Below are 23,493 nucleotides of genomic sequence, written 5' to 3' on the forward strand. Positions count from 1 at the left end.
CTCCAGTCTGAGGCGTGTTTGACCTCCAGTCTGAGGCGTGTTTGACCTCCAGTCTGAGGCGTGTTTGACCTCCAGTCTGAGGCGTGTTTGACCTCCAGTCTGAGGCGTGTTTGACCTCCAGTCTGAGGCGTGTTTGACCTCCAGTCTGAGGCGTGTTTGACCTCCAGTCTGAGGCGTGTTTGACCTCCAGTCTGAGGCGTGTTTGACCTCCAGTCTGAGGCGTGTTTGACCTCCAGTCTGAGGCGTGTTTGACCTCCAGTCTGAGGCGTGTTTGACCTCCAGTCTGAGGCGTGTTTGACCTCCAGTCTGAGGCGTGTTTGACCTCCAGTCTGAGGCGTGTTTGACCTCCAGTCTGAGGCGTGTTTGACCTCCAGTCTGAGGCGTGTTTGACCTCCAGTCTGAGGCGTGTTTGACCTCCAGTCTGAGGCGTGTTTGACCTCCAGTCTGAGGCGTGTTTGACCTCCAGTCTGAGGCGTGTTTGACCTCCAGTCTGAGGCGTGTTTGACCTCCAGTCTGAGGCGTGTTTGACCTCCAGTCTGAGGCGTGTTTGACCTCCAGTCTGAGGCGTGTTTGACCTCCAGTCTGAGGCGTGTTTGACCTCCAGTCTGAGGCGTGTTTGACCTCCAGTCTGAGGCGTGTTTGACCTCCAGTCTGAGGCGTGTTTGACCTCCAGTCTGAGGCGTGTTTGACCTCTGCTGCTGCTCGAACACAACGTGACGTGTCCTGACCTTCTTCTCGTGCTGGGGGATGGTCAGAGGATTTCCCTTCTGGTCTGCGATTTCCAGGAAAGGCCTCGAGTCCAGATCCTCTTCTGGAAACACCAGAGAGAGACGCCATGTTAGAGCGAGATACTGTGGGAGGGGACCTGTGGGAGGGGCCTGTGGTACCTCTCTCAGACAGGATCTGGAAGCCTTTCTGAGTTCTTTTCAGGCTCTGGTTCTGGTTCTGGTTCCTCTGTCGCTCCTGGTCCTGCTGCGTCTTCCACTCGGCGTCGCTCACGCGCAGAACCATCATCTTGCTGTGGTTCCTCACGTCCTGCTCGTCCAGGCGCCGCTCTGGACCGGGACAAGAACCACAGCACCGCCTTTAGGGACTTAGAAGCACTATTTAAACTGAAATCACTCCCATTTTCTCCAGTCACCAAGTCCCGGTCCCGGCTCTAGTCCCGGTCCCGGTTCTAGTCCCGGTCCCGGCTCTAGTCCCGGTCCCGGCTCTAGTCCCGGTCCCAGTCCTGGTTCAGTTTCACACTCACCAACGTTCAAAGTTCTTCCATTGAGGATGAGTTTGATGGATTTGAGTCCAAAATCTTCTCCAATTCTGAAACAAACAACATTTTGTTTAAGAACAGAGAGGCCCAGGGGTCGAGGGAGGGGCCCGCGGGTCGAGGGAGGGGCCCGCGGGTCGACGGAGGGGCCCGGGGCTCGACGGAGGGGCCCGGGGGTCGACGGAGGGGCCCGGGGGTCGACGGAGGGGCCCGGGGTCGACGGAGGGGCCCGGGGGTCGAGGGAGAGGCCCGGGGGTCGAGGGAGGGGCCCGGGGGTCGACGGAGGGGCCCGCGGGTCGAGGGAGGGGCCCGGGGGTCGACGGAGGGGCCCGCGGTTCGAGGGAGGGGCCCGGGGGTCGAGGGAGGGGCCCGGGGGTCGACGGAGGGGCCCGGGGGTCGACGGAGGGGTCCGAAAGTCGAAGGAGGGGCCCGGGGGTCGAAGGAGGGGCCCGGGGGTCGAAGGAGGGGCCCGAAAGTCGAAGGAGGGGCCCGGGGGTCGAGGGAGGGGCCCGGGGGTCGACAGAGGGGCCCTGGGGTCGACAGAGGGGCCCGGGGGTCGACGGAGGGTCTTTTCTAAATACATATTGTTAATAAACGTTGTGATGACTAAAAAGCAGAATAAAAACACTTATTTTAACATCTATAAAGAATTTGAATATTTACAACAATAACAACACTTAAATATTACACACAGACATGTGAATGTATTGATTGTGAATGAGTGATTATTGTAGAAGAAAAGGAGGTGAAAGAGCGCCACCTGTGGACGAGCTGCTGCACTGACACGTCCAGTTTGGTCTGAAAGAACGTCTTTGTCTTCGGATCCTGAGACACAAAGAAACGATAAAGTCAAGAACAAGAGTTAGAAGAGTTTGATCAGAAGTGTTTAGTGAGTTTAATGAGAATAAGTCTGTAAAAGACACAAAACCACCTTTTATAACGAAGGGAGGGTGTGGGAGGGGCCTGTGTGGGAGGGGCCTGTGTGTGTGAGAGGGGCCTGTGTGGGAGGGGCCTGTGTGTGTGAGAGGGGCCTGTGTGGGAGGGGCCTGTGTGTGTGAGAGGGGCCTGTGTGGGTGAGAGGGGCCTGTGTAAGAGGGGCCTGTGTGTGTGAGAGGGGCCTCTCTGTGTGAGAGGGGCCTGTGTGTGAGAGGGGCCTGTGTGTGAGAGGGGCCTGTGTGTGTGAGAGGGGCCTGTGTGGGTGAGAGGGGCCTGTGTAAGAGGGGCCTGTGTAAGAGGGGCCTGTGTAAGAGGGGCCTGTGTGTGTGAGAGGGGCCTCTCTGTGTGAGAGGGGCCTCTCTGTGTGAGAGGGGCCTGTGTGTGAGAGGGGCCTGTGTGTGTGAGAGGGGCCTGTGTAAGAGGGGCCTGTGTGTGTGAGAGGGGCCTCTCTGTGTGAGAGGGGCCTGTGTGTGTGAGAGGGGCCTGTGTGTGTGAGAGGGGCCTGTGTGTGTGAGAGGGGCCTGTGTGGGTGAGAGGGGCCTGTGTAAGAGGAGCCTGTGTAAGAGGGGCCTGTGTGTGTGAGAGGGGCCTCTCTGTGTGAGAGGGGCCTGTGTGTGAGAGGGGCCTGTGTGTGTGAGAGGGGCCTGTGTAAGAGGGGCCTGTGTGTGTGAGAGGGGCCTCTCTGTGTGAGAGGGGTCTGTGTGTGAGAGGGGCCTGTGTGTGTGAGAGGGGCCTGTGTGTGTGAGAGGGGCCTGTGTGTGTGAGAGGGGCCTGTCTGTGTGAGAGGGGCCTGCCTGTGTGAGAGGGGCCTGTGTGAGAGGGGCCTGTGTGAGAGGGGCCTGTGTGAGAGGGGCCTGTGTGTGTGAGAGGGACCTGTGTGAGAGGGACCTGTGTGAGAGGGGCCTGTGTGAGAGGGGCCTGTCTGTGTGAGAGGGGCCTGTCTGTGTGAGAGGGGCCTGTCTGTGTGAGAGGGGCCTGCCTGTGTGAGAGGGGCCTGCCTGTGTGAGAGGGGCCTGTGTGAGAGGGGCCTGTGTGAGAGGGGCCTGTGTGAGAGGGGCCTGTGTGTGTGAGAGGGGCCTGTGTGTGTGAGAGGGGCCTGTGTGTGTGAGAGGGGCCTGTGTGTGTGAGAGGGGCCTGTGTGTGTGAGAGGGGCCTGTGTGTGTGAGAGGGGCCTGTGTGTGTGAGAGGGGCCTGTCTGTGCGAGAGGGGCCTGTGTGTGTGAGAGGGGCCTGTGTGTGTGAGAGGGGCCTCTCTGTGTGAGAGGGGCCTCTCTGTGTGAGAGGGGCCTGTGTGTGAGAGGGGCCTGTGTGTGTGAGAGGGGCCTGTGTAAGAGGGGCCTGTGTGTGTGAGAGGGGCCTCTCTGTGTGAGAGGGGCCTGTGTGTGAGAGGGGCCTGTGTGTGTGAGAGGGGCCTGTGTGTGTGAGAGGGGCCTGTGTGGGTGAGAGGGGCCTGTGTAAGAGGAGCCTGTGTAAGAGGGGCCTGTGTGTGTGAGAGGGGCCTCTCTGTGTGAGAGGGGCCTCTCTGTGTGAGAGGGGCCTGTGTGTGAGAGGGGCCTGTCTGTGTGAGAGGGGCCTGCCTGTGTGAGAGGGGCCTGTGTGAGAGGGGCCTGTGTGAGAGGGGCCTGTGTGAGAGGGGCCTGTGTGAGAGGGGCCTGTGTGTGTGAGAGGGGCCTGTGTGTGTGAGAGGGGCCTGTGTGTGTGAGAGGGGCCTGTCTGTGTGAGAGGGGCCTGCCTGTGTGAGAGGGGCCTGTGTGAGAGGGGCCTGTGTGAGAGGGGCCTGTGTGAGAGGGGCCTGTGTGTGTGAGAGGGACCTGTGTGAGAGGGACCTGTGTGAGAGGGGCCTGTGTGAGAGGGGCCTGTCTGTGTGAGAGGGGCCTGTCTGTGTGAGAGGGGCCTGCCTGTGTGAGAGGGGCCTGCCTGTGTGAGAGGGGCCTGTGTGAGAGGGGCCTGTGTGAGAGGGGCCTGTGTGAGAGGGGCCTGTGTGTGTGAGAGGGGCCTGTGTGTGTGAGAGGGGCCTGTGTGTGTGAGAGGGGCCTGTGTGTGTGAGAGGGGCCTGTGTGTGTGAGAGGGGCCTGTCTGTGCGAGAGGGGCCTGTGTGTGTGAGAGGGGCCTGTGTGTGTGAGAGGGGCCTGTGTGTGTGAGAGGGGCCTCTCTGTGTGAGAGGGGCCTGTGTGTGAGAGGGGCCTGTGTGTGTGAGAGGGGCCTGTGTAAGAGGGGCCTGTGTGTGTGAGAGGGGCCTCTCTGTGTGAGAGGGGCCTCTCTGTGTGAGAGGGGCCTGTGTGTGAGAGGGGCCTGTGTGTGTGAGAGGGGCCTGTGTGTGTGAGAGGGGCCTGTCTGTGTGAGAGGGGCCTGCCTGTGTGAGAGGGGCCTGTGTGAGAGGGGCCTGTGTGAGAGGGGCCTGTGTGAGAGGGGCCTGTGTGTGTGAGAGGGACCTGTGTGAGAGGGGCCTGTGTGAGAGGGGCCTGTGTGAGAGGGGCCTGTCTGTGTGAGAGGGGCCTGTCTGTGTGAGAGGGGCCTGCCTGTGTGAGAGGGGCCTGTGTGAGAGGGGCCTGTGTGTGTGAGAGGGGCCTGTGTGAGAGGGGCCTGTGTGTGTGAGAGGGGCCTGTGTGAGAGGGGCCTGTGTGTGTGAGAGGGGCCTGTGTGTGTGAGAGGGGCCTGTCTGTGTGAGAGGGGCCTGTGTGTGTGAGAGGGGCCTGTGTGAGAGGGGCCTGTGTGAGAGGGGCCTGTGTGTGTGAGAGGGGCCTGTGTGTGTGAGAGGGGCCTGTCTGTGTGAGAGGGGCCTGTCTGTGTGAGAGGGGCCTGTCTGTGTGAGAGGGGCCTGTGTGTGTGAGAGGGGCCTGTGTGTGTGGGAGGGGCCTGTGTGGGAGGGGCCTGTGGGGTCAATGGATCAATTAAACACTAAATACATAAATATCTCTCAGATTTACACCTGGTTTTGGTTTTAAAGTGTTTAATGTTAATGTTTTATTACATTTCAATTTATTTGCCTTTTATTTAATTCACTCTTGGAAGAAATGTCTTTAAACCAGTGAAATATGAAATTAAACATAACGGTCAACCTTCTGCTGCTGCCAAAAGGAAAAAGAAAAAAGAAAGGAACAAAGAGCAAGAAAGACTTAAAATGATCCTTTTATGTGGATGTTAAAATTAAAACTATTATTGTGGCTCAACTTAACGATAAAACATGAAATATGAACGTCTGAGCTCATGAGCGTGAGACTCGTTTGCTGAATGTCTGTACCTTCTTGTCCCGGGGCAGCAGCAGCTCTAACGAGGCCACGCCCGTCTCTCTGAACATTTGGTTCCCTTTGCCCCGGTTCACGGCCTGAGCGCGGATCGACTCCAGAGCGCCCCCTACTTCCAGCACCGGGACGCCCAGCAGCGCCGCGTACTGCTCCGACAGCTCCTGAGGGACGAGAGGAACCGTGAGGGACAAGAGGAACTATGAGGAACCATGAGGGATGAGGGGGAACCAAGAGGGACGAGGAGAACCAAGAGGGACGAGGAGAACCAAGAGGGACGAGGAGAACCAAGAGGGACGAGAGGAACCATGAGGGACGAGAGGAACCATGAGGGACAAGGAGAACCATGAGGGACAAGGAGAACCATGAGGGACGAGGAGAACCATGAGGGACAAGGAGAACCATGAGGCACGAGAGGAACCATGAGGGACGAGAGGAACCATGAGGGACGAGAGAGAACCATGAGGGACGAGAGAGAACCATGAGGGACGAGAGAGAACCATGAGGGACGAGAGAGAACCATGAGGGACGAGGAGAACCATGAGGGACAAGGAGAACCATGAGGCACGAGAGGAACCATGAGGGACGAGAGGAACCATGAGGGACGAGAGAGAACCATGAGGGACGAGAGAGAACCATGAGGGACGAGAGGGAACCATGAGGGACGAGAGGGAACCATGAGGGACGAGAGAGAACCATGAGGGACGAGAGGGAACCATGAGGGACAAGAGGGGACCAGGAGGGACAAGGAGAACCATGTGGGACGAGAGGAACCATGAGGGACAAAGAGAACAATGAGGGACAAGGAGAACAATGAGGGACGAGAGGAACCATGAGGGACGAGAGGAACCATGAGGGACAAGGAGAACCATGAGGGACAAGGAGAACCATGAGGGACAAGGAGAACCATGAGGGACGAGAGGAACCATAAGGGACGAGAGGAACCATGAGGGACGAGAGAGAACCATGAGGGACGAGAGGAACCATGAGGGACGAGAGGGAAACATTGAGGGACGAGAGGGAACCATGAGGGACAAGAGAGAACCATGAGGGACGAGAGAGAACCATGAGGGACGAAAGGACGAACCAAGAGGGACGAGGGGGAACCATGAGGGACGAGAGGAACCATGAGGGACAAGGAGAACCATGAGGGACGAGAGGAACCATGAGGGACAAGGAGAACCATGAGGGACGAGAGGAACCATGAGGGACGAGAGGAACCATGAGGGACGAGAGAGAACCATGAGGGACGAGAGAGAACCATGAGGGACGAGAGGAACCATGAGGGACGAGAGGAACCATGAGGGACGAGAGGAACCATGAGGGACGAGAGGAACCATGAGGGACGAGAGGAACCATGAGGGACGAGAGGGAAACATTGAGGGACGAGGGGGAACCATGAGAGACGAGGGGGAACCATGAGGGACGAGGGGGAACCATGAGGGACGAGAGAGAACCATGAGGGACGGGAGAAACCATGAGTGACGAGGGGGAACCATGAGGGACGAGAGGAACCATGAGTGACGAGGGGGAACCATGAGGGACGAGAGGAACCATGAGGGACAAGGAGAACAATGAGGGACAAGGAGAACAATGAGGGACGAGAGGAACCATGAGGGACAAGGAGAACCATGAGGGACGAGAGGAACCATGAGGGACGAGAGAGAACCATGAGGGACAAAAGGAACCATGAGGGACGAGAGAGAACCATGAGGGACAAGAGGAACCATGAGGGACGAGAGGGAACCATGAGGGACGAGAGAGAACCATGAGGGACGAGAGAACCATGAGGGACGAGAGGAACCATGAGGGACGAGAGGAACCAGGAGGGACGAGAGGAACCAGGAGGGACGAGAGGAACCAGGAGGGACGGGGGGAACCAGGAGGGACGAGGGGGAACCAGGAGGGACGAGAGGGAACCATGAGGGACGAGAGGGGACCATGAGGGACGAGAGGGGACCATGAGGGACGAGAGTAACCATGAGGGACGAGGGGGAACCATAAGGGACGAGGGGGAACCATGAGGGACGAGAGTAACCATGAGGGACGAGGGGGAACCATGAGGGACGAGGGGGAACCATGAGGGACGAGAGAGAACCATGAGGGACGAGGGGGAACCATGAGGGACGAGGGGGAACCATGAGGGACGAGAGGAACCATGAGGTACGAGAGGTCGAGTGGAACCATGAGGGACGAGAGGTCGAGTGGAACCATGAGGGACGAGAGGAACCACGAGGGACAAGGAGAACCATGAGGGACGAGAGGAACCATGAGGGTCGAGAGGAACCATGAGGGAGGAGGGGGAACCATGAGGGACGAGAGGGAAACATTCAGGGACGAGAGGGAAACATTCAGGGACGAGGGGGAACCATGAGGGACGAGGGGGAACCATGAGGGACGAGGGGGAACCATGAGGGACGAGGGGGAACCATGAGGGACGAGGGGGAACCATGAGGGACGAGGGGGAACCATGAGGGACGAGAGGAACCATGAGGTACGAGAGGAACCATGAGGTACGAGAGGTCGAGTGGAACCATGAGGGACGAGAGGAACCATGAGGGACGAGAGGAACCATGAGGGACGAGGGGGAACCATGAGGGACGAGAGGAACCATGAGGGACGAGAGGAACCATGAGGGACGAGAGGAACCATGAGGGACGAGAGGGGACCAGGAGGGACGAGAGGGAACCAAGAGGGACGAGAGGAACCATGAGGGACGAGAGGGGACCAGGAGGGACAAGGAGAACCATGAGGGACGAGAGGAACCATGAGGGACGAGGGGGAACCATGAGGGACGAGAGGAACCATGAGGGACGAGGGGGAACCATAAGGGACGAGGGGGAACCATGAGGGACGAGAGAGAACCATGAGGGACGAGAGAGAACCATGAGGGACGAGAGGGAACCATGAGGGACGAGAGGAACCATGAGGGACGAGAGGAACCATGAGGGACGAGAGAGAACCATGAGGGACGAGGAACCATGAGGGACGAGAGGGAAACATTGAGGGACGAGAGGGAAACATTGAGGAACGAGAGGGAACCATGAGGGACGAGGGGGAACCACGAGGGACGAGAGGAACCACGAGGGACGAGAGGAACCACGAGGGACGAGAGGGGACCACGAGGGACGAGGGGGAGGGGACCACGAGGGACGAGGGGGAGGGGACCACGAGGGACGAGGGGGAACGGACCACGAGGGACGAGAGGGGACCACGAGGGACGAGAGGGGACCATGAGGAACCAAGAGGAACCAAGAGGAACCATGAGGGACGAGGGGAACCATGAAGGACGAGAGGGAACCATGAGGAACCAAGAGGAACCATGAGGAACCATGAGGAACCATGAGGAACCAAGAGGAACCATGAGGAACCATGAGGAACCATGAGGAACCAAGAGGAACCATGAGGGACGAGTCCCACCTGCATGTGCCGAGGGCCGGGCCTGTTCTCCTCGGTGTACGGAGGGTTCCACAGCTGGAGCTTCTGCTGCTTCAGGAGGTTCTTGAGCTTCGCTTCAAAGTTCTGCTCCGCCATGGCCTCTGCACAAGACACTGTCACAGTCCAGGGGTCAGTCCAGGGGTCAAGCTTCAACAGTCCAGGGTCACTCCAGGGGTCAAGCTTCAACAGTCCAGGGTCAGTCCAGGGGTCAGGCTTCAACAGTCCAGGGGTCAGGCTTCAACAGTCCAGGGTCAGTCCAGGGGTCAGGCTTCAACAGTCCAGGGGTCAGAGGCTTCTACAGTCCAGGGGTCAGGCTTCAACAGTCCAGGGGTCAGGCTTCAACAGTCCAGGGGTCAGAGGCTTCAACAGTCCAGGGGTCAGAGGCTTCAACAGTCCAGGGGTCAGGCTTCAACAGTCCAGGGGTCAGAGGCTTCAACAGTCCAGGGGTCAGGCTTCAACAGTCCAGGGGTCAGAGGCTTCAACAGTCCAGGGATCAGGCTTCAACAGTCCAGGGGTCAGAGGCTTCAACAGTCCAGGGGTCAGGCTTCAACAGTCCAGGGGTCAGAGGCTTCAACAGTCCAGGGGTCAGGCTTCAACAGTCCAGGGGTCAAGCTTCAACAGTCCAGGGGTCAGGCTTCAACAGTCCAGGGGTCAGAGGCTTCAACAGTCCAGGGGTCAGAGGCTTCAACAGTCCAGGGGTCAGAGGCTTCAACAGTCCAGGGGTCAGGCTTCAACAGTCCAGGGGTCAGGCTTCAACAGTCCAGGGGTCAGAGGCTTCAACAGTCCAGGGGTCAGGCTTCAACAGTCCAGGGGTCAGAGGCTTCAACAGTCCAGGGGTCAGAGGCTTCAACAGTCCAGGGGTCAGAGGCTTCTACAGTCCAGGGGTCAGAGGCTTCAACAGTCCAGGGGTCAGAGGCTTCAACAGTCCAGGGGTCAGGCTTCAACAGTCCAGGGGTCAGGCTTCAACAGTCCAGGGGTCAGAGGCTTCAACAGTCCAGGGGTCAGGCTTCAACAGTCCAGGGGTCAGAGGCTTCAACAGTCCAGGGGTCAGGCTTCAACCGTCCAGGGGTCAGAGGCTTCAACAGTCCAGGGGTCAGACTTCAACAGTCCAGGGGTCAGGCTTCAACAGTCCAGGGGTCAGAGGCTTCAACAGTCCAGGGGTCAGGCTTCAACAGTCCAGGGGTCAGAGACTTCAACAGTCCAGGGGTCAGAGGCTTCAACAGTCCAGGGGTCAGGCTTCAACAGTCCAGGGGTCAGACTTCAACAGTCCAGGGGTCAGGCTTCAACAGTCCAGGGGTCAGAGGCTTCAACAGTCCAGGGGTCAGAGGCTTCAACAGTCCAGGGGTCAGGCTTCAACAGTCCAGGGGTCAGAGGCTTCTACAGTCCAGGGGTCAGAGGCTTCAACAGTCCAGGGGTCAGAGGCTTCAACAGTCCAGGGGTCAGACTTCAACAGTCCAGGGGTCAGAGGCTTCAACAGTCCAGGGGTCAGAGGCTTCTACAGTCCAGGGGTCAGAGGCTTCAACAGTCCAGGGGTCAGAGGTTTCAACAGTCCAGGGGTCAGGCTTCAACAGTCCAGGGGTCAGAGGCTTCTACAGTCCAGGGGTCAGGCTTCAACAGTCCAGGGGTCAGGCTTCAACAGTCCAGGGGTCAGGCTTCAACAGTCCAGGGGTCAGAGGCTTCTACAGTCCAGGGGTCAGGCTTCAACAGTCCAGGGGTCAGGCTTCAACAGTCCAGGGGTCAGAGGCTTCAACAGTCCAGGGGTCAGAGGCTTCAACAGTCCAGGGGTCAGAGGCTTCAACAGTCCAGGGGTCAGAGGCTTCAACAGTCCAGGGGTCAGAGGTTTCAACAGTCCAGGGGTCAGAGGCTTCAACAGTCCAGGGGTCAGAGACTTCAACAGTCCAGGGGTCAGAGGCTTCAACAGTCCAGGGGTCAGGCTTCAACAGTCCAGGGGTCAGACTTCAACAGTCCAGGGGTCAGGCTTCAACAGTCCAGGGGTCAGAGGCTTCAACAGTCCAGGGGTCAGAGGCTTCAACAGTCCAGGGGTCAGGCTTCAACAGTCCAGGGGTCAGAGGCTTCTACAGTCCAGGGGTCAGAGGCTTCAACAGTCCAGGGGTCAGAGGCTTCAACAGTCCAGGGGTCAGAGGCTTCAACAGTCCAGGGGTCAGACTTCAACAGTCCAGGGGTCAGAGGCTTCAACAGTCCAGGGGTCAGAGGCTTCTACAGTCCAGGGGTCAGAGGCTTCAACAGTCCAGGGGTCAGAGGTTTCAACAGTCCAGGGGTCAGGCTTCAACAGTCCAGGGGTCAGAGGCTTCTACAGTCCAGGGGTCAGGCTTCAACAGTCCAGGGGTCAGGCTTCAACAGTCCAGGGGTCAGGCTTCAACAGTCCAGGGGTCAGAGGCTTCTACAGTCCAGGGGTCAGGCTTCAACAGTCCAGGGGTCAGGCTTCAACAGTCCAGGGGTCAGAGGCTTCAACAGTCCAGGGGTCAGAGGCTTCAACAGTCCAGGGGTCAGAGGCTTCAACAGTCCAGGGGTCAGAGGTTTCAACAGTCCAGGGGTCAGAGGCTTCAACAGTCCAGGGGTCAGAGGCTTCAACAGTCCAGGGGTCAGGCTTCAACAGTCCAGGGGTCAGAGGCTTCTACAGTCCAGGGGTCAGGCTTCAACAGTCCAGGGGTCAGGCTTCAACAGTCCAGGGGTCAGAGGCTTCAACAGTCCAGGGGTCAGAGGCTTCAACAGTCCAGGGATCAGAGGCTTCAACAGTCCAGGGGTCAGACTTCAACAGTCCAGGGGTCAGAGGCTTCAACAGTCCAGGGGTCAGAGGCTTCAACAGTCCAGGGGTCAGAGGTTTCAACAGTCCAGGGGTCAGGCTTCAACAGTCCAGGGGTCAGAGGCTTCTACAGTCCAGGGGTCAGGCTTCAACAGTCCAGGGGTCAGGCTTCAACAGTCCAGGGGTCAGAGGCTTCAACAGTCCAGGGGTCAGAGGCTTCAACAGTGCAGGGGTCAGAGGCTTCTACAGTCCAGGGGTCAGGCTTCAACAGTCCAGGGGTCAGAGGCTTCAACAGTCCAGGGGTCAGAGGCTTCAACAGTCCAGGGGTCAGAGGCTTCAACAGTCCAGGGGTCAGGCTTCAACAGTCCAGGGGTCAGAGGCTTCAACAGTCCAGGGGTCAGGCTTCAACAGTCCAGGGGTCAGAGGCTTCAACAGTCCAGGGGTCAGAGGCTTCAACAGTCCAGGGGTCAGAGGCTTCAACAGTCGAGGGGTCAGAGGCTTCAACAGTCCAGGGGTCAGAGGCTTCAACAGTCCAGGGGTCAGAGGCTTCAACAGTCCAGGGGTCAGAGGCTTCAACAGTCCAGGGGTCAGGCTTCAACAGTCCAGGGGTCAGAGGCTTCAACAGTCCAGGGGTCAGAGGCTTCAACAGTCCAGGGGTCAGAGGCTTCAACAGTCCAGGGGTCAGAGGCTTCAACAGTCCAGGGGTCAGAGGCTTCTACAGTCCAGGGGTCAGAGGTTTCAACAGTCCAGGGGTCAGAGGTTTCAACAGTCCAGGGGTCAGAGGCTTCAACAGTCCAGGGGTCAGAGGCTTCAACAGTCCAGGGGTCAGAGGCTTCAACAGTCGAGGGGTCAGAGGCTTCAACAGTCCAGGGGTCAGGCTTCAACAGTCCAGGGGTCAGAGGCTTCAACAGTCCAGGGGTCAGAGGCTTCAACAGTCCAGGGGTCAGAGGCTTCAACAGTCCAGGGGTCAGGCTTCAACAGTCCAGGGGTCAGGCTTCAACAGTCCAGGGGTCAGAGGCTTCAACAGTCCAGGGGTCAGAGGCTTCAACAGTCCAGGGGTCAGGCTTCAACAGTCCAGGGGTCAGAGGCTTCAACAGTGCAGGGGTCAGAGGCTTCAACAGTGCAGGGGTCAGAGGCTTCTACAGTCCAGGGGTCAGGCTTCAACAGTCCAGGGGTCAGAGGCTTCAACAGTCCAGGGGTCAGAGGCTTCAACAGTGCAGGGGTCAGAGGCTTCTACAGTCCAGGGGTCAGGCTTCAACAGTCCAGGGGTCAGAGGCTTCTACAGTCCAGGGGTCAGGCTTCAACAGTCCAGGGGTCAGAGACTTCAACAGTCCAGGGGTCAGAGGCTTCAACAGTCCAGGGGTCAGAGGCTTCAACAGTCCAGGGGTCAGGCTTCAACAGTCCAGGGGTCAGAGGCTTCAACAGTCCAGGGGTCAGGCTTCAACAGTCCAGGGGTCAGAGGCTTCAACAGTCCAGGGGTCAGGCTTCAACAGTCCAGGGGTCAGAGGCTTCAACAGTCCAGGGGTCAGGCTTCAACAGTCCAGGGGTCAGAGACTTCAACAGTCCAGGGGTCAGAGGCTTCAACAGTCCAGGGGTCAGGCTTCAACAGTCCAGGGGTCAGACTTCAACAGTCCAGGGGTCAGGCTTCAACAGTCCAGGGGTCAGAGGCTTCAACAGTCCAGGGGTCAGAGGCTTCAACAGTCCAGGGGTCAGGCTTCAACAGTCCAGGGGTCAGAGGCTTCTACAGTCCAGGGGTCAGAGGCTTCAACAGTCCAGGGGTCAGAGGCTTCAACAGTCCAGGGGTCAGAGGCTTCAACAGTCCAGGGGTCAGACTTCAACAGTCCAGGGGTCAGAGGCTTCAACAGTCCAGGGGTCAGAGGCTTCTACAGTCCAGGGGTCAGAGGCTTCAACAGTCCAGGGGTCAGAGGTTTCAACAGTCCAGGGGTCAGGCTTCAACAGTCCAGGGGTCAGAGGCTTCTACAGTCCAGGGGTCAGGCTTCAACAGTCCAGGGGTCAGGCTTCAACAGTCCAGGGGTCAGAGGCTTCAACAGTCCAGGGGTCAGAGGCTTCTACAGTCCAGGGGTCAGGCTTCAACAGTCCAGGGGTCAGGCTTCAACAGTCCAGGGGTCAGAGGCTTCAACAGTCCAGGGGTCAGAGGCTTCAACAGTCCAGGGGTCAGAGGTTTCAACAGTCCAGGGGTCAGAGGCTTCAACAGTCCAGGGGTCAGAGGCTTCAACAGTCCAGGGGTCAGAGGCTTCAACAGTCCAGGGGTCAGAGGTTTCAACAGTCCAGGGGTCAGAGGCTTCAACAGTCCAGGGGTCAGAGGCTTCAACAGTCCAGGGGTCAGGCTTCAACAGTCCAGGGGTCAGGCTTCAACAGTCCAGGGGTCAGAGGCTTCAACAGTCCAGGGGTCAGAGGCTTCAACAGTCCAGGGGTCAGACTTCCACAGTCCAGGGGTCAGAGGCTTCAACAGTCCAGGGGTCAGAGGCTTCAACAGTCCAGGGGTCAGAGGTTTCAACAGTCCAGGGGTCAGGCTTCAACAGTCCAGGGGTCAGAGGCTTCTACAGTCCAGGGGTCAGGCTTCAACAGTCCAGGGGTCAGGCTTCAACAGTCCAGGGGTCAGAGGCTTCAACAGTCCAGGGGTCAGAGGCTTCAACAGTCCAGGGGTCAGAGGCTTCAACAGTCGAGGGGTCAGAGGCTTCAACAGTCCAGGGGTCAGAGGCTTCAACAGTCCAGGGGTCAGAGGCTTCTACAGTCCAGGGGTCAGAGGTTTCAACAGTCCAGGGGTCAGAGGTTTCAACAGTCCAGGGGTCAGAGGCTTCAACAGTCCAGGGGTCAGAGGCTTCAACAGTCGAGGGGTCAGAGGCTTCAACAGTCCAGGGGTCAGGCTTCAACAGTCCAGGGGTCAGAGGCTTCAACAGTCCAGGGGTCAGAGGCTTCAACAGTCCAGGGGTCAGAGGCTTCAACAGTCCAGGGGTCAGGCTTCAACAGTCCAGGGGTCAGGCTTCAACAGTCCAGGGGTCAGAGGCTTCAACAGTCCAGGGGTCAGAGGCTTCAACAGTCCAGGGGTCAGGCTTCAACAGTCCAGGGGTCAGAGGCTTCAACAGTGCAGGGGTCAGAGGCTTCAACAGTGCAGGGGTCAGAGGCTTCTACAGTCCAGGGGTCAGGCTTCAACAGTCCAGGGGTCAGAGGCTTCAACAGTCCAGGGGTCAGAGGCTTCTAGAGTCCAGGGGTCAGGCTTCAACAGTCCAGGGGTCAGAGGCTTCAACAGTCCAGGGGTCAGGCTTCAACAGTCCAGGGGTCAGAGGCTTCAACAGTCCAGGGGTCAGGCTTCAACAGTCCAGGGGTCAGAGGCTTCAACAGTCCAGGGGTCAGAGGCTTCAACAGTCCAGGGGTCAGAGGCTTCAACAGTCCAGGGGTCAGAGGCTTCAACAGTCCAGGGGTCAGAGGTTTCCACAGTCCAGGGGTCAGGCTTCAACAGTCCAGGGGTCAGAGGCTTCAACAGTCCAGGGGTCAGAGGCTTCAACAGTCCAGGGGTCAGAGGCTTCAACAGTCCAGGGGTCAGAGGCTTCAACAGTCCAGGGGTCAGGCTTCAATAGTCCAGGGGTCAGACTTCAACAGTCCAGGGGTCAGGCTTCAACAGTCCAGGGGTCAGACTTCAACAGTCCAGGGGTCAGAGGCTTCAACAGTCCAGGGGTCAGACTTCAACAGTCCAGGGGTCAGAGGCTTCAACAGTCCAGGGGTCAGAGGTTTCAACAGTCCAGGGGTCAGGCTTCAACAGTCCAGGGGTCAGAGGCTTCTACAGTCCAGGGGTCAGAGGCTTCAACAGTCCAGGGGTCAGAGGCTTCTACAGTCCAGGGGTCAGGCTTCAACAGTCCAGGGGTCAGGTTTCAACAGTCCAGGGGTCAGAGGCTTCAACAGTCCAGGGGTCAGAGGCTTCAACAGTCCAGGGGTCAGAGGCTTCAACAGTCCAGGCGTCAGGCTTCAACAGTCCAGGGGTCAGAGGCTTCAACAGTCCAGGGGTCAGAGGCTTCAACAGTCCAGGGGTCGGGCTTCAACAGTCCAGGGGTCAGAGGCTTCAACAGTCCAGGGGTCAGAGGCTTCAACAGTCCAGGGGTCAGACTTCAACAGTCCAGGGGTCAGACTTCAACAGTCCAGGGGTCAGACTTCAACAGTCCAGGGGTCAGAGGCTTCAACAGTCCAGGGGTCAGAGGCTTCAACAGTCCAGGGGTCAGAGGCTTCAACAGTCCAGGGGTCAGAGGCTTCAACAGTCCAGGGGTCAGAGGTTTCAACAGTCCAGGGGTCAGAGGTTTCAACAGTCCAGGGGTCAGAGGCTTCAACAGTCCAGGGGTCAGAGGCTTCAACAGTCCAGGGGTCAGAGGCTTCAACAGTCCAGGGGTCAGAGGTTTCAACAGTCCAGGGGTCAGAGGCTTCAACAGTCCAGGGGTCAGAGGCTTCAACAGTCCAGGGGTCAGGCTTCAACAGTCCAGGGGTCAGGCTTCAACAGTCCAGGGGTCAGGCTTCAACAGTCCAGGGGTCAGAGGCTTCAACAGTCCAGGGGTCAGAGGCTTCAACAGTCCAGGGGTCAGACTTCAACAGTCCAGGGGTCAGAGGCTTCAACAGTCCAGGGGTCAGAGGCTTCAACAGTCCAGGGGTCAGAGGTTTCAACAGTCCAGGGGTCAGGCTTCAACAGTCCAGGGGTCAGAGGCTTCTACAGTCCAGGGGTCAGGCTTCAACAGTCCAGGGGTCAGGCTTCAACAGTCCAGGGGTCAGAGGCTTCAACAGTCCAGGGGTCAGAGGCTTCAACAGTCGAGGGGTCAGAGGCTTCAACAGTCCAGGGGTCAGGCTTCAACAGTCCAGGGGTCAGAGGCTTCAACAGTCCAGGGGTCAGAGGCTTCAACAGTCCAGGGGTCAGAGGCTTCAACAGTCCAGGGGTCAGGCTTCAACAGTCCAGGGGTCAGGCTTCAACAGTCCAGGGGTCAGAGGCTTCAACAGTCCAGGGGTCAGAGGCTTCAACAGTCCAGGGGTCAGGCTTCAACAGTCCAGGGGTCAGAGGCTTCAACAGTGCAGGGGTCAGAGGCTTCAACAGTGCAGGGGTCAGAGGCTTCTACAGTCCAGGGGTCAGGCTTCAACAGTCCAGGGGTCAGAGGCTTCAACAGTCCAGGGGTCAGAGGCTTCAACAGTGCAGGGGTCAGAGGCTTCTACAGTCCAGGGGTCAGGCTTCAACAGTCCAGGGGTCAGAGGCTTCAACAGTCCAGGGGTCAGGCTTCAACAGTCCAGGGGTCAGAGGCTTCAACAGTCCAGGGGTCAGGCTTCAACAGTCCAGGGGTCAGAGGCTTCAACAGTCCAGGGGTCAGAGGCTTCAACAGTCCAGGGGTCAGAGGCTTCAACAGTCCAGGGGTCAGAGGCTTCAACAGTCCAGGGGTCAGAGGTTTCCACAGTCCAGGGGTCAGGCTTCAACAGTCCAGGGGTCAGAGGCTTCAACAGTCCAGGGGTCAGAGGCTTCAACAGTCCAGGGGTCAGAGGCTTCAACAGTCCAGGGGTCAGGCTTCAATAGTCCAGGGGTCAGACTTCAACAGTCCAGGGGTCAGGCTTCAACAGTCCAGGGGTCAGACTTCAACAGTCCAGGGGTCAGAGGCTTCAACAGTCCAGGGGTCAGACTTCAACAGTCCAGGGGTCAGAGGCTTCAACAGTCCAGGGGTCAGAGGTTTCAACAGTCCAGGGGTCAGGCTTCAACAGTCCAGGGGTCAGAGGCTTCTACAGTCCAGGGGTCAGAGGCTTCAACAGTCCAGGGGTCAGAGGCTTCTACAGTCCAGGGGTCAGGCTTCAACAGTCCAGGGGTCAGGTTTCAACAGTCCAGGGGTCAGAGGCTTCAACAGTCCAGGGGTCAGAGGCTTCAACAGTCCAGGGGTCAGAGGCTTCAACAGTCCAGGCGTCAGGCTTCAACAGTCCAGGGGTCAGAGGCTTCAACAGTCCAGGGGTCAGAGGCTTCAACAGTCCAGGGGTCAGACTTCAACAGTCCAGGGGTCAGACTTCAACAGTCCAGGGGTCAGACTTCAACAGTCCAGGGGTCAGAGGCTTCAACAGTCCAGGGGTCAGAGGCTTCAACAGTCCAGGGGTCAGAGGCTTCAACAGTCCAGGGGTCAGAGGCTTCAACAGTCCAGGGGTCAGAGGCTTCAACAGTCCAGGGGTCAGAGGTTTCAACAGTCCAGGGGTCAGAGGCTTCAACAGTCCAGGGGTCAGAGGCTTCAACAGTCCAGGGGTCAGAGGTTTCAACAGTCCAGGGGTCAGAGGCTTCAACAGTCCAGGGGTCAGAGGCTTCAACAGTCCAGGGGTCAGGCTTCAACAGTCCAGGGGTCAGGCTTCAACAGTCCAGGGGTCAGGCTTCAACAGTCCAGGGGTCAGAGGCTTCAACAGTCCAGGGGTCAGAGGCTTCAACAGTCCAGGGGTCAGACTTCAACAGTCCAGGGGTCAGAGGCTTCAACAGTCCAGGGGTCAGAGGCTTCAACAGTCCAGGGGTCAGAGGTTTCAACAGTCCAGGGGTCAGGCTTCAACAGTCCAGGGGTCAGAGGCTTCTACAGTCCAGGGGTCAGGCTTCAACAGTCCAGGGGTCAGGCTTCAACAGTCCAGGGGTCAGAGGCTTCAACAGTCCAGGGGTCAGAGGCTTCAACAGTGCAGGGGTCAGAGGCTTCTACAGTCCAGGGGTCAGGCTTCAACAGTCCAGGGGTCAGAGGCTTCAACAGTCCAGGGGTCAGGCTTCAACAGTCCAGGGGTCAGAGGCTTCAACAGTCCAGGGGTCAGGCTTCAACAGTCCAGGGGTCAGAGGCTTCAACAGTCCAGGGGTCAGAGGCTTCAACAGTCCAGGGGTCAGAGGCTTCAACAGTCCAGGGGTCAGGCTTCAACAGTCCAGGGGTCAGAGGCTTCAACAGTCCAGGGGTCAGAGGCTTCAACAGTCGAGGGGTCAGAGGCTTCAACAGTCCAGGGGTCAGAGGCTTCAACAGTCCAGGGGTCAGAGGCTTCTACAGTCCAGGGGTCAGAGGTTTCAACAGTCCAGGGGTCAGAGGTTTCAACAGTCCAGGGGTCAGAGGCTTCAACAGTCCAGGGGTCAGACTTCAACAGTCCAGGGGTCAGAGGCTTCAACAGTCCAGGGGTCAGAGGCTTCAACAGTCCAGGGGTCAGAGGTTTCAACAGTCCAGGGGTCAGGCTTCAACAGTCCAGGGGTCAGAGGCCTCTACAGTCCAGGGGTCAGGCTTCAACAGTCCAGGGATAAGGCTTCAACAGTCCAGGGGTCAGAGGCTTCAACAGTCCAGGGGTCAGAGGCTTCAACAGTGCAGGGGTCAGAGGCTTCTACAGTCCAGGGGTCAGGCTTCAACAGTCCAGGGGTCAGAGGCTTCAACAGTCCAGGGGTCAGGCTTCAACAGTCCAGGGGTCAGAGGCTTCAACAGTCCAGGGGTCAGGCTTCAACAGTCCAGGGGTCAGAGGCTTCAACAGTCCAGGGGTCAGAGGCTTCAACAGTCCAGGGGTCAGAGGCTTCAACAGTCCAGGGGTCAGGATTCAACAGTCCAGGGGTCAGAGGCTTCAACAGTCCAGGGGTCAGAGGCTTCAACAGTCCAGGGGTCAGAGGCTTCAACAGTCGAGGGGTCAGAGGCTTCAACAGTCCAGGGGTCAGAGGCTTCAACAGTCCAGGGGTCAGAGGCTTCTACAGTCCAGGGGTCAGAGGTTTCAACAGTCCAGGGGTCAGAGGTTTCAACAGTCCAGGGGTCAGAGGCTTCAACAGTCCAGGGGTCAGAGGCTTCAACAGTCGAGGGGTCAGAGGCTTCAACAGTCCAGGGGTCAGAGGCTTCAACAGTCCAGGGGTCAGAGGCTTCAACAGTCCAGGGGTCAGAGGCTTCAACAGTCCAGGGGTCAGAGGCTTCAACAGTCCAGGGGTCAGGCTTCAACAGTCCAGGGGTCAGGCTTCAACAGTCCAGGGGTCAGAGGCTTCAACAGTCCAGGGGTCAGAGGCTTCAACAGTCCAGGGGTCAGGCTTCAACAGTCCAGGGGTCAGAGGCTTCAACAGTGCAGGGGTCAGAGGCTTCAACAGTGCAGGGGTCAGAGGCTTCTACAGTCCAGGGGTCAGGCTTCAACAGTCCAGGGGTCAGAGGCTTCAACAGTCCAGGGGTCAGAGGCTTCAACAGTGCAGGGGTCAGAGGCTTTTACAGTCCAGGGGTCAGGCTTCAACAGTCCAGGGGTCAGAGGCTTCAACAGTCCAGGGGTCAGGCTTCAACAGTCCAGGGGTCAGAGGCTTCAACAGTCCAGGGGTCAGGCTTCAACAGTCCAGGGGTCAGAGGCTTCAACAGTCCAGGGGTCAGAGGCTTCAACAGTCCAGGGGTCAGAGGCTTCAACAGTCCAGGGGTCAGAGGCTTCAACAGTCCAGGGGTCAGAGGTTTCCACAGTCCAGGGGTCAGGCTTCAACAGTCCAGGGGTCAGAGGCTTCAACAGTCCAGGGGTCAGAGGCTTCAACAGTCCAGGGGTCAGAGGCTTCAACAGTCCAGGGGTCAGGCTTCAATAGTCCAGGGGTCAGACTTCAACAGTCCAGGGGTCAGGCTTCAACAGTCCAGGGGTCAGACTTCAACAGTCCAGGGGTCAGAGGCTTCAACAGTCCAGGGGTCAGACTTCAACAGTCCAGGGGTCAGAGGCTTCAACAGTCCAGGGGTCAGAGGTTTCAACAGTCCAGGGGTCAGGCTTCAACAGTCCAGGGGTCAGAGGCTTCTACAGTCCAGGGGTCAGAGGCTTCAACAGTCCAGGGGTCAGAGGCTTCTACAGTCCAGGGGTCAGGCTTCAACAGTCCAGGGGTCAGGTTTCAACAGTCCAGGGGTCAGAGGCTTCAACAGTCCAGGGGTCAGAGGCTTCAACAGTCCAGGGGTCAGAGGCTTCAACAGTCCAGGCGTCAGGCTTCAACAGTCCAGGGGTCAGAGGCTTCAACAGTCCAGGGGTCAGAGGCTTCAACAGTCCAGGGGTCAGACTTCAACAGTCCAGGGGTCAGACTTCAACAGTCCAGGGGTCAGACTTCAACAGTCCAGGGGTCAGAGGCTTCAACAGTCCAGGGGTCAGGCTTCAACAGTCCAGGGGTCAGAGGCTTCAACAGTCCAGGGGTCAGAGGCTTCAACAGTCCAGGGGTCAGAGGCTTCAACAGTCCAGGGGTCAGAGGCTTCAACAGTCCAGGGGTCAGAGGCTTCAACAGTCCAGGTGTCAGAGGCTTTAACAGTCCAGGGGTCAGAGGCTTCAACAGTCCAGGGGTCAGAGGCTTCAACAGTCCAGGGGTCAGGCTTCAACAGTCCAGGGGTCAGAGGCTTCAACAGTCCAGGGGTCAGAGGCTTCAACAGTCGAGGGGTCAGAGGCTTTAACAGTCCAGGGGTCAGAGGCTTCAACAGTCCAGGGGTCAGAGGCTTCAACAGTCCAGGGGTCAGAGGCTTCAACAGTCCAGGGGTCAGAGGTTTCAACAGTCCAGGGGTCAGGCTTCAACAGTCCAGGGGTCAGACTTCAACTGTCCAGGGGTCAGGCTTCAACAGTCCAGGGGTCAGACTTCTACAGTCCAGGGGTCAGAGGCTTCAACAGTCCAGGGGTCAGACTTCAACAGTCCAGGGGTCAGAGGCTTCAACAGTCCAGGGGTCAGAGGCTTCAACAGTCCAGGGGTCAGAGGCTTCAACAGTCCAGGGGTCAGAGGTTTCAACAGTCCAGGGGTCAGGCTTCAACAGTCCAGGGGTCAGAGGCTTCTACAGTCCAGGGGTCAGGCTTCAACAGTCCAGGGGTCAGGCTTCAACAGTCCAGGGGTCAGAGGCTTCAACAGTCCAGGGGTCAGAGGCTTCAACAGTCCAGGGGTCAGAGGCTTCAACAGTCCAGGGGTCAGAGGCTTCAACAGTCCAGGGGTCAGAGGCTTCAACAGTCCAGGGGTCAGAGGCTTTAACAGTCCAGGGGTCAGAGGCTTCAACAGTCCAGGGGTCAGAGGTTTCAACAGTCCAGGGGTCAGATGTTTCAACAGTCCGGTTGTCAGAGGCTTCAACAGTCCAGGGGTCAGAGGCTTCAACAGTCCAGGGGTCAGGCTTCAACAGTCCAGGGGTCAGGCTTCAACAGTCCAGGGGTCAGGCTTCAACAGTCCAGGGGTCAGAGGCTTCAACAGTCCAGGGGTCAGAGGCTTCAACAGTCCAGGGGTCAGGCTTCAACAGTCCAGGGGTCAGACTTCAACAGTCCAGGGGTCAGAGGCTTCAACAGTCCAGGGGTCAGGCTTCAACAGTCCAGGGGTCAGAGGCTTCAACAGTCCAGGGGTCAGAGGCTTCAACAGTCCAGGGGTCAGAGGCTTCAACAGTCCAGGGGTCAGAGGCTTCAACAGTCCAGGGGTCAGAGGCTTCAACAGTCCAGGGGTCAGAGGCTTTAACAGTCCAAGGGTCAGAGGCTTCAACAGTCCAGGGGTCAGAGGCTTCAACAGTCCAGGGGTCAGGCTTCAACAGTCCAGGGGTCAGAGGCTTCAACAGTCCAGGGGTCAGAGGCTTCAACAGTCGAGGGGTCAGAGGCTTTAACAGTCCAGGGGTCAGAGGCTTCAACAGTCCAGGGGTCAGAGGCTTCAACAGTCCAGGGGTCAGAGGCTTCAACAGTCCAGGGGTCAGAGGTTTCAACAGTCCAGGGGTCAGGCTTCAACAGTCCAGGGGTCAGACTTCAACTGTCCAGGGGTCAGGCTTCAACAGTCCAGGGGTCAGACTTCTACAGTCCAGGGGTCAGAGGCTTCAACAGTCCAGGGGTCAGACTTCAACAGTCCAGGGGTCAGAGGCTTCAACAGTCCAGGGGTCAGAGGCTTCAACAGTCCAGGGGTCAGAGGCTTCAACAGTCCAGGGGTCAGAGGTTTCAACAGTCCAGGGGTCAGGCTTCAACAGTTCAGGGGTCAGAGGCTTCTACAGTCCAGGGGTCAGGCTTCAACAGTCCAGGGGTCAGGCTTCAACAGTCCAGGGGTCAGACTTCAACAGTCCAGGGGTCAGAGGCTTCAACAGTCCAGGGGTCAGAGGCTTCAACAGTCCAGGGGTCAGAGGCTTCAACAGTCCAGGGGTCAGAGGCTTTAACAGTCCAGGGGTCAGAGGCTTCAACAGTCCAGGGGTCAGAGGTTTCAACAGTCCAGGGGTCAGATGTTTCAACAGTCCAGGGGTCAGAGGCTTCAACAGTCCAGGGGTCAGAGGCTTCAACAGTCCAGGGGTCAGGCTTCAACAGTCCAGGGGTCAGGCTTCAACAGTCCAGGGGTCAGGCTTCAACAGTCCAGGGGTCAGAGGCTTCAACAGTCCAGGGGTCAGAGGCTTCAACAGTCCAGGGGTCAGGCTTCAACAGTCCAGGGGTCAGACTTCAACAGTCCAGGGGTCAGAGGCTTCAACAGTCCAGGGGTCAGAGGCTTCAACAGTCCAGGGGTCAGAGGTTTCAACAGTCCAGGGGTCAGATGTTTCAACAGTCCAGGGGTCAGAGGCTTCAACAGTCCAGGGGTCAGAGGCTTCAACAGTCCAGGGGTCAGGCTTCAACAGTCCAGGGGTCAGAGGCTTCAACAGTCCAGGGGTCAGAGGCTTCAACAGTCCAGGGGTCAGGCTTCAACAGTCCAGGGGTCAGAGGCTTCAACAGTCCAGGGGTCAGAGGCTTCAACAGTCCAGGGGTCAGAGGTTTCAACAGTCCAGGGGTCAGGCTTCAACAGTCCAGGGGTCAGAGGCTTCTACAGTCCAGGGGTCAGGCTTCAACAGTCCAGGGGTCAGGCTTCAACAGTCCAGGGGTCAGAGGCTTCAACAGTCCAGGGGTCAGAGGCTTCAACAGTGCAGGGGTCAGAGGCTTCTACAGTCCAGGGGT

At 58.3% G+C, this 23,493-nt stretch overlaps 1 protein-coding gene across 1 annotated transcript in view; it reads right to left on the reverse strand.

Moving 5' to 3' along the window:
- Positions 1 to 23,493, reverse strand: part of nub1 (negative regulator of ubiquitin-like proteins 1) — a 36,641-nt gene that overhangs the window by 9,921 nt on the left and 3,227 nt on the right. The window contains exons 2-7 of the mRNA XM_072450387.1: positions 8,862 to 8,992; positions 5,441 to 5,605; positions 2,025 to 2,089; positions 1,253 to 1,317; positions 888 to 1,055; positions 729 to 811 (exon numbers count right to left, since the gene is read on the reverse strand). Of these exons, the coding sequence (XP_072306488.1) occupies positions 729 to 811; positions 888 to 1,055; positions 1,253 to 1,317; positions 2,025 to 2,089; positions 5,441 to 5,605; positions 8,862 to 8,975 (660 nt within the window). The 5' untranslated portion in view covers positions 8,976 to 8,992. The remainder of the gene's footprint in view (positions 1 to 728; positions 812 to 887; positions 1,056 to 1,252; positions 1,318 to 2,024; positions 2,090 to 5,440; positions 5,606 to 8,861; positions 8,993 to 23,493) is intronic.

This window comes from Eucyclogobius newberryi, unplaced genomic scaffold (genome assembly GCF_026437365.1).
Source record: "Eucyclogobius newberryi isolate DKJ021-1_F unplaced genomic scaffold, fEucNew1.0.hap1 SCAF_18, whole genome shotgun sequence".
In the NCBI taxonomy this organism is placed as follows: domain Eukaryota; kingdom Metazoa; phylum Chordata; class Actinopteri; order Gobiiformes; family Gobiidae; genus Eucyclogobius; species Eucyclogobius newberryi.